Source organism: Kogia breviceps, chromosome 19 (genome assembly GCF_026419965.1).
Source record: "Kogia breviceps isolate mKogBre1 chromosome 19, mKogBre1 haplotype 1, whole genome shotgun sequence".
Taxonomy (NCBI): domain Eukaryota; kingdom Metazoa; phylum Chordata; class Mammalia; order Artiodactyla; family Physeteridae; genus Kogia; species Kogia breviceps.
In genome coordinates this window covers 38,461,631-38,471,244 of record NC_081328.1, presented here as the reverse complement: position 1 = coordinate 38,471,244, position 9,614 = coordinate 38,461,631, and the positions used below count along the sequence as shown (strand labels likewise).

At 55.6% G+C, this 9,614-nt stretch overlaps 1 protein-coding gene across 1 annotated transcript; it reads left to right on the top strand.

The window, feature by feature from the left end:
* The first annotated feature begins 1,651 nt into the window (after positions 1–1,651).
* LOC131746919 (keratin, type I cytoskeletal 13) lies at positions 1,652–4,613 on the top strand. Its single transcript, XM_067021345.1, has 7 exons — positions 1,652–2,116; positions 3,208–3,290; positions 3,603–3,759; positions 3,947–4,108; positions 4,198–4,323; positions 4,417–4,432; positions 4,471–4,613. Exons 1-7 carry the CDS (start codon positions 1,652–1,654, stop codon positions 4,530–4,532), a joined length of 1,071 nt encoding a protein of 356 aa, XP_066877446.1. The 3' UTR covers positions 4,533–4,613.
* The last annotated feature ends 5,001 nt before the right edge of the window (positions 4,614–9,614 follow it).

Here is a 9,614-nt window from a genome sequence, read left to right as displayed (position 1 = left end):
TTCACCCTGAGTGGTGAGGCCCCCTCCACTGGCTTCCTAAGCAGACCCTGAGTTTCAGTCACATCCCAGGCTCCTCGGCAGAGACCCTGGCCCCAGGCTCTGGGTCACATCCTCTATGTGGCCTCTTGGTCAAACACTCACAAGCTGAGGCAGGTGTCATGTGGTTGGGGGGCTAGAAAGAGCCCTGCTCAGTATTACAAGACTTCCTTTCTGGAAGTGGCTATGGCTCTGTGGCTGCTATAATGGAGTAATTAAACCCATGGGCCAGGCTGACCTAGGGCTTTATGACCTCGACACTACTGACCTTCTGGGCTGGAGAATTCTTTGGGGCAGGGGCTGTCCCGTGCACAGTAGGATATTAAGCTGCATCTCTGGTGTCTATCCTGCAGATCCCAGTAGCATCCCCCAGTTGTGACAACCAAAATGTCTCCAGACACTATCAAATGTCCCTTGGGGAGCAAAATAGCCCCTGGCTGAGAACATCCAAATTGATCTATGGTGACAGAGTTGGAATTATGGGTATGTTAGGGGCACGGGGTGTATGGGGGGGCGATTGACTGGGAAAAGGTACAATGAGCTTTATGAGGTGCTGGAAATGTTCTGGGTGGTGGTTACACAAGTAAACACACGCTTAAATGTTCATATGGGGGTAAAAATGCATTAAGCTGGATGCTTATGATTTGTCCATTCTACCGTAGGAAAAAAATGCCTAAAAAATTGAGCCTAGTGTAGACAGGACCAGACTTGGGTTTCAGTCCTGACTCTGCCCTGAAGGCTCAGTTTCCTCCTGTGTAAAATGGGGATAATAGGAGTACTCACCTTATTGGACTGTTGCAAAGATTAAATGAGGCAGTCAATATAAATTTCTTAGCCCAGTGCCTGCATATGGTGAGGGATCTCAGGGTGTTAGCTAATTATAATGTGCAGGGCCACTTGCTCTTTCTATGCCTCAGTTTCCCCAGCTGAGGAAACTGTGTTGGATGGTCCCTAAGATCCCTTGCCACCATGACTTTCCCTGATGGTCTTGGAGCCATTTTTTTCTCAGCCTAAAAGCCTTCAAGGTTGTTGATTCTACAGGACCAAGCAAAGTTCGTCATTGTTGCTGGGAGCACTGGAGTAGATGAAACGCTGAGAAAGATGCAGAACATTCCAGTCAGACCTTTTAGAAACAGCAAGAAGGGAGGCAGAGGGCTGAAGTGACAATGCAGTGCCACTTTGCAGCCACCCTTCCTCTGCAGAGGCTCCCTGGCAGACCTGTGCAGCTCAGTCCCGGTTCTAACATTGGGTGGGGCGGATGGGAGTGAGTTCCCTAAGTGGAGACGTGAGACAGAATTCAGTTGTCAAAGGGTAGTCTCAAGTAGAACACTGTTCCCTCTGAATCATCACTTTTGTTAAGGATTAAGAAAAGAAAAATGCCCCCTCCCCCAATGGCACAACCCACCCTGGAGAACGGAGGTAATGAGCTTGTGGGAAACAGACGTGCAGCTGGCACCAGTCAGAGGGTGGGGAAGGGAGGAGAGAAGATGGGGCAACAGTCCAACCCCCTGGAAGGTGTATAAAAGGCATCCACTCTGGGGAAGAGCCACAGTCCTCGGCCAGGCCAAGCCAAGATCCTACCGCACCGGCACTCTCTGCCCATCTCGCTCTCACCATGAGCTGTTTCCTGCAGAATTCCTCTGCTAGCTATGGGGGTGGCTCCTGCAAGCTGGGAGGAGGTCGCAGTATCTCTAGCGGCTCAACCCGGTTTTACTCTGGGGGATCAGCTGGGGGCTTTGGGGGTGGCGTAAGCAGCAGCTGTGGTGGAGGGGCTGGTAGTGGTTTGGGTGGAGGCCTGGGATGTGGCTTCGGAGGTGGCAGCTTTTGTGTGTCTCTTGGCGGTGACTTCGGTGGAGGATACGGTGGTGACAATGGCGGCCTCCTCTCTGGCAACGAGAAGGTCACCATGCAAAACCTCAACGAACGCCTGGCCTCCTACCTGGACAAGGTGCGCGCCCTGGAGGAGGCCAACACTGACCTAGAGGTGAAGATCCGAGACTGGTATCTGAAGCAGAAACCAGTCGGCCCAGAGCGCGACTACAGCCAGTACTTCAAGACCATCGAGGACCTCCAGGACAAGGTGAGTCCTTGCAGGTCGGGGAGGGTTCCTCTGAGCAAGGCAGAGACGCGATGGCAGGAAAAGCAGGGTCCCTCGGGACCAGAAGATGCAGTGCGGGCAGAATTGTTACCCTTCCTTTGGGGGAAAATCTAGTCTTTTACTGCCTATCAAGCATCTCTGTTCCTGATGGACTCTCTCAGGCTATGCGTTCTCTCCCATTATTCATTTTTATTGTTCTTACTCATGCCACCAGTTTTTTACTGCTTTCCAGTTATATTATTACTGACTTGATCGCTATAATCCTAACCCACTGGGTTATTTGGAAGCTGTGCTGGGTTATTTGGAAGTTTTACAAGCCACTAAGAATGGCTAAAACCAACAGAGAAAGGAATGCATGTTCATTCATTGGTCTGGGAACACTATTTTGTGGGGGCCTCCTTTAAACTGGCATTCTCAATTGGCAGCGACCAGGTAGGGGAGATGCAGGCAGAGGCTTAGGCAGTGCTAAGCTGAGATTCTCTCCGTCAAGGCCTGTCCGTGACGTTGTGATGCCAGCTTGTTGGAACAGAAATCCATCTGCCTGGGCTGAGTCCCAGCTATGTGGGGTGGATTTTAAATGCTTTGGAACACAAAAGTTTAGGCAAGAAATTCAAATGGATGGGGATATTTGTTGGAATTCCACCCTGCTCAGAGGGGAGGCCAGCTCCGGTGATGTTATTATGAACTGTGGGGAACCAGGCTGATTCTGTCCTGATCTTAAGGAGAAGAAAGCCTCTCAAGACAGCGGCCATGAAAGGTTGCCAGTGTGATGCTGCAGAGACGTGACTAACCACAGATGTTCTTGGGGGGTCGTTCCCCTGAAACGTACATCGCGATCTTTCCCACCATGAGCAGACATAGAATGACAGAGAGACAGAACAAACAAAGGGGACCCGTCCTGTCTTTCACTTTACAGAAGAGGAACTGAGGCCCAGAGAGAAGTGCCCTGTCCCAGCTCGCAGGGGCAGAGAAGAGGCAGAGTCTGAGGGCCACCCGTCCTGCCCGTGTTTTCTCAGTCCTGCTCCCCAAGCTTGTGGAACCTCCAGTGGTTGGCTACCTTCTGTCTTTTTCAGATCTTGGCGGCCACCATGGACAACAACCGGATCATTCTGGAGATTGACAACTCCAGGCTGGCTGTCGACGACTTCCGTCTCAAGTGAGTTTATTTCCCTCATTCCCCTTTCCCAGCAGTTATAGTTTTAGACAAATGCTCCTCTGAACAATGTAACCAGAGCATCCCAGGAGTGAAGGTCTTGCAGAAGTAGCAGAGTCCAGGGCAGGAGGAGTGGAATGTCTAATACCATTTCTTCCTCCCTCCCTCCCTCCCTCCCTCCCTTCCTTCCTTTCTTTATTGGAGCAGAGAAAGGTTTATTGCAGGGCTAAGTAAGGAGAATGGGTGACTTGTGCTCAAAAACCCAAACTCCTAATACCATTTCTATGCTGTTTTTTCAATTGAAAAATCCTTTAGGTATGAGAACGAGCTGGCCCTGCGCCAGAGCGTGGAGGCCGACATCAATGGCCTGCGCAGGGTGCTGGACGAACTCACCCTGATGAAGACCGACCTGGAGATGCAGATCGAGAGCATGAAGGAGGAGCTGGCCTACCTCCAGAAGAACCACGAGGAGGTGAGAGGTGGGCTGTGCTTGCCATGGCTGAATCACCTTCAGTGATGATGGGGAGCCCTCTGCCGCAGCCAGGCTCAGCCCTCCACTGTGGGACCCGGAAGCACTTTCCAGAACATTCCAGTAGCATTCAGAGCCCAGGAGGGGCAGGCTGAGGAGCTTCATGCATCTTCCTTTTCCATCCCTACAGGAGATGAAGGAGTTCAGAAACCAGGTGGTCGGCCAGGTCAGTGTGGAGATGGACGCCACCCCAGGCGTTGACCTAAGTCGCGTGCTGGCGGAGATGAGGGAGCAATACGAGGCCTTGGCGGAGAAGAACCGCCGGGATGCCGAGGAATGGTTCAACAGCAAGGTACCTGGCCCTCTAACCTCGCTGAGCCAGGGGGTGCTCGGGCCCTCCAGCTGGGCTCTTCCGTCACCTTGGTCCTGCTTGAATTCCAGAGTGCAGAGCTGAGCAAGGAGGTGTCTACCAGCACCGTCACTATCCAGACCAGCAAGACGAAGATCACGGAGCTCAGGCATATGCTCCAGAGTCTGGAGATTGAGCTGCAGGCCCAGCTGAGCATGGTACACCTGCTGCCCCTGTCCAGCGGCTGCCGCCTCTAGGCCCCTCCCCCTGGCTCGGCTCCCCTCTGACCTTCTCCTCTGCTGCCCCACCAGAAAGCCGGGCTGGAGAGCACGCTGGCGGACACCGAGTGCCGCTACGCCCTGCAGCTGCAGCAGATCCAGGGCCTCATCAGCAGCATCGAGGCCCAGCTGAGCGAGCTCCGCAGTGAGATGGAGTGCCAGAACCAGGAGTACAAGATGCTGCTGGACGTGAAGACACGGCTGGAGCAGGAGATCGCCACCTACCGCAGCCTGCTGGAGGGCCAGGATTTCAAGTGGGTCATGTGGGAAAGTGACTGAGGGACCCTGGGCTGTCAGAGCAGGCATGGCCTTAGGGATCAGGCCCTTGTGTCTGGGAGGGAAGGACACCTGTCTGAGCTTAAACAGCCTGGACCAAGATCCAGGACCAGAGCTTCCTCCTTGTCCTCTGGCATCAGACTGTAGGGGCATTTCCTTTAACTTTTAAATTCGGGCCTCCAGGTTAGACTGGCAGGACTAGGGACTATGGAGAAAATATCTCATATTGGAAAAGTATTAGCTTGGCTTCAGGGCAGCCCAACAAAACTGTTAAAATCGAGATTTCACTGCCTTCAGACTATCTGCAGGGATCAGGCCATCCTTGTGGGATCAAGGAAGGGGTAAGGGGTCGAGTGAAGCAGAGGGAGAACAAAACGTCCAGCAAATGCCTAATAATATCTCCGCCTGGGGCTTCACGGACACATAGGACAGGCCTCGGAGTCACCTGATTTCGCTGCTCTGTGGGGTGGGGGCACAGCTGGGAAAAGACCCCAACTCAGGGGCTCCAAGTGATGATATGAGAGACTCCATCTGAAGACAGGTAGGTGGCTGTCCTCCGTTCCCTTCCACTCATGGCTGCCTCTCTCCTTTCCCCCAGGATCCCCAGCTCCACCACAGGAGGTAAGGAAAGAACCCAGTGGCAGAGGTGATGAGGCTCCTGCCTATGGCCCTGTGGGCGGGCTGGGCGGCAGTGCTGGATTCCCCAGTGCAGGGAGGGGGGATGGTACTGGAGCAGAAGTGGTCACCTGCTCCTCTGTTTTCCTTTCAAAGTAGGTGGCTCTGTCCCCACAGAGGAGGGAGTCCCCCAGACAATAACACAGAGTCCCCATCAACTACCCACCACGCCACCAGACTGACTAGGGGTTTGGGGCCCTCCTGGGGGGCCTGAGCTGGCCTGAGCTGGGTCTTCTCCAGCCTGAAGGTCTCTTGCCTCTTGCATTTCCCAGGAAACGTCAGCCGCAGCAGCACCATCTCCACTCGCCGCATTTCAGAAAAACTTAAGCCTTAAATCTGCCGGGCAGCCCCTCGCTCTGTCTTCAGCACCCAGAGGAGAGAGCTGACGGTTCCCTGCAGGAGCAAAGGAGGGGCCGCAGGACCGCTCTCGGCCTGCACCGTCCCGAGGGCAGCCGCTCCCCGCCCTTCTCTCCGGGGTCTGCTTCCTCTTCCCCAGGACCTGCCTCCTCTGATCCCTCAGCTTCTCCACTAAAAAGAAAAGCGAATTCAATAAAATTTCCCACTTTCTTGCAAATGTATTTTTGATTCTGGCTTGGTTTCTGAGGGTGCCACCTGCCGAGGCCCTGACTGGGGGTGGTGGGGGGAGGTGGGCGGGTGAGGTCGGGCTGAACGGCCCAACCTGACGAGGCCCGGCCCAGAGAGCTCCCAGCTGGGAGGGATACAAGGCACCCGGGGCCGACCGTCAGCCACGGGGTCGATAATGACAAACACAGGGCCACAGGTGGCTCACGGGTGATGGCGCCCTGCAAGCATGGACATGCGGGAAAGAGGTACAGAGGGGTTGGGGCAGAATGCGAGGGGTTAGTGCAGGGCTGGTGTGAGGAGAAGGAGGCCTAGGACAGTGACTCCAGCCCCAACTATTGCCTTCCTGCTTTCTGCGGAGACAGCTTCCTTTGGACACCCCCACCTGCAGTCCCCCCACCCCTCTGCTCACCCCAAGGTCCTGCCATTCCAAGCCACTCAGGGGCCAGATGCACGACTCAAGGAGTGACCTCAGCCTGTGCTGGTGGTGACACTCCTCCCCGCCTCCCCTCTGGACCCCTGTCCCCCCTGCTTCTCTGCACATCCCAGCTTAGACGTGCAGCCTCCTCTGGCTCTGCTTACTCCTCACGGGGACGGGTCCCCTGGATTCTGATGTAGGCAGTCTTCTCTTTTGCTTTTCGCCCCGCCCCTCCTTGGGCCATCTGGTATATCCTGATGACTCTCCATCGAGGCCCCTCTCCTCTGTTCCAGTCTCACATGCCCAGATGAGCCCGCCAGCACCTCCTCAGATCCACTCATCTGAAGGAGCATGCCTCCTTCTCCCAGATCTGGGCCTTCCTGGTCCTCCATCCCAGAGGACCCAGAAATCCAAGCCAGGAGGCTGCGAGTCCTCTTGGCTCCCTCTCTCCTTCACCCCCCTCACAAGTCCATCCCGTGGATGCTCAATGTCCCCAATGTCTTAACTTGCTCTGCAGGTTGCCACAGCCTCCATGGCCTCCCTGGCCTCCCTGCCTCCAGTTTTTTTTTTTTTTTTTTTTTTCGCGCTACGCGGGCCTCTCACCGCTGTGGCCTCCCCCACCGCGGAGCACAGGCTCCGGACGTGCAGGCCCAGAGGCCATGACCCACGGGCCCAGCCTCTCTGCGGCACGCGGGATCCTCCCGGACCGGGGCACGAACCCGTGTCCCCTGAATCGGCAGGCGGACTCCCAATCACTGCGCCACCAGGGAAGCCCTGCCTCCAGTTTGAGCTGCCCCTTTATCCGTGCTTCACATGCCAGCCGCCCTGGCTGGAAACGGAAAGTCCTCCTCCCAGCTTAGAGATGCTGCAATAGCTCCCCACAGGCCACCGAGGAAAGTCCAGACTCCTCACCAGCCAAGAGGCCAGCGGGGTCTGGCTTCTTCCGGCCTCTGTCTGGTCCTAATTCTACACTAGCCTCTCCCCACCCACCCAGAGGTCCTGCCACTGCAAACTGTTCTCAGTGAGCCAGCCACATGGCTGGACCCATCAGGCCCTTGTTCAATGAGTGACCTCCGTTTGATCTGAGCTTCCTCCCCTGTTCTCTCTGTTTTATTGGAGACCACCAGATTTTTATTCAACACTCCGACTGAGATGGACACCCCCTCCTCTGTGGCACCCGGAGAGAGTGGGGTGCACTCAGATGTTGGCACATCTGCGCCCTCCTGCCCGGGTGTTGACCGTAGACCGTGTGTGCTGAGGGGGCTGGGCTGTGTCCAGCCGATTGCTGGGGCTCAGCCAGTGCTTATTGAGGGGAGACACCAGCGAATGAACTGGGGGAGGGCCTCTCGGATGCCATCTGAGTTTTGTCGTGGGGTAGTGGGCCAGAGGGTAGGGGTGTTCTGCGTCTCTTGCCAATTGCCCTTTCCCTGCCCCTTCCTCATTTCCCCTCCCCCTCCCGCCCCCCTGTGCACACGGTCGCTGCCCTCACTCATCCTCCTCCACCCCAAGCCTGTCTGGGCACTGGGCAGTTGGTTTAGTCCACAGTGGTTGCTCAGAGGGGACCCGCCCAGCGTGCTAAGCCAGGGGGAAGGTGTCACGGCCACTCATCCCAGATCCCACCCCCACTGAGGAACGAGGTGCGGCTCAGTTCTCATCCATATGCCCAGAGCTGTGCTAGGAGCTCCGACATCAAAGAGAAAGAGGACATGACCTCCACTCCCAAACCCGGTTACTTTTTTTGTTAATCTATTTCATCAGCAGCTGTGAATTGAGTGCACCGTGTATCAGACGCTATATTGGATCCTGGAGAGAAAGAGATGTGCACGAACGCAGCCTCTTTCTTTAGGGAGTCCACAGACTGGCGGGCGGTAGGAGGTGACACCCGCAACAATAAATTGCCATCTTCAAAGCTCAGTTCAGGGTTCACCTTCTGCCACAGATCTCTGCTCTTTCCCCACCACTCCCACCCTCCCCGTCTGTCCCCAAGGCCCCCTGTACTGATGGCCATCATGGCCATTATTGGAGGGCAGGGCGCGAATGGCCACAGGCTCTGGAGCCACGCTATCCTGGAGTGTGTCCCACCTCTGCCACTGATTCCATCTGTAACCCTGGCCAAGCCACTTAACCCTGTGGGCTCAATTTCCTACCTGCTAAGTACCACCTCTCTCGGAAGTTATGAAAGTCAAATGCTTAGAACAGTTCAGGCTCGTAGTATGTGCTCAGTAAATTAAGCTTTGTTGTCCTGTTTCCTTCAGGTCAGGGATGGTTTTGTCTTCATCACCATCCTCCTAACTAGGCTGTTATAGGAGCTCAGTAAATGTGTTGGATGGAGGAATGAGAGCTGACAAGGAAGACAAGCTCTGGGCAATGAAGGAGGTAGGCAAGCACATTGTCCTGTAGGCATGAGGGAGGGGACTGGGCTGGAGGACGCCCTGAGAGCCAAGCCCCAGGGCTGGTGCAAGGCCCTCCCAGGCCTTTCTGGGCTTGGAGCAGCCCCTCTTCCCGAGATCCAGGCGAAGACTGTGTAGGGAGCAGCTCCCTCCTTTTCTGAGCCAGTACTGGGGGGCTCGGTGGTGTGTGGGGTTAGTTGCTCATGTGGAACAGTGAAATGAGCTGCACCCTGGGCCTGGCAGGGGCTCTGGCCTGGGACCCTTTCACCCAGACCCCGGCGAGGATACCGAGAAGCTGCGCTCCACCCGAGGATCTCTGTGGCCCTATCAGGAATCCCGAGGAAGCCTGGAGGGGACCCTGGGGTGGGCGGGGGGAGTGTTGTTTCTCTCAAAGCCAATCCAGGAGACTTCCTGAGCTGGACAGGGGTGGTAACCTCAGGGCTCTGGTCTGAGATGTGGGAGAGGCTTGGGGGAGGGGAGGGCAATCTGCTCTTTCTATCCAGGACTCATTTCATCCCCTCAGTCATATGCATGGACCATTCAAGGGAGGGCAGCTTTATCAGTCCTGCTTGGTCAATACTGCCCCTCCCCGGGGTTGGCCAGGTGCCGAGGTGCCCCACCCCTCCCCCAGGCTCAACACCGCTGCTTCCCAGGGATGTGAGGAGCAGCCCTGTCCATGGAGGCTGACTAACCTCTACGTCATTGGTTGGCAGTGAACATAGTTAATGCAAAAGATGCCGAAATAGAGGGGATGCTGATAAAGGGGAAAGTGACATGTCCAGCATTTGTCTAGGGCTCTTTTTTATTCTTTACTTCATTTCATCTTTACAACAACCCCGAGTTGGCACTGTTGCACCCATTTTACACATCTGAAGATCGAGGCTCAGACT

What these genes read in the sequence shown, in the direction of transcription:
- LOC131746919 (XM_067021345.1), top strand. Translation starts at nt 1,652, where the DNA reads ATGAGCTGTTTCCTGCAGAATTCCTCTGCTAGCTATGGGGGTGGCTCC. An exon ending in TCGAGGACCTCCAGGACAAG is followed by an intron (nt 2,117 to 3,207) that starts GTGAGTCCTTGC and finishes TGTCTTTTTCAG; the next exon opens with ATCTTGGCGGCCACCATGGA. An exon ending in GTCGACGACTTCCGTCTCAA is followed by an intron (nt 3,291 to 3,602) that starts GTGAGTTTATTT and finishes AAAATCCTTTAG; the next exon opens with GTATGAGAACGAGCTGGCCC.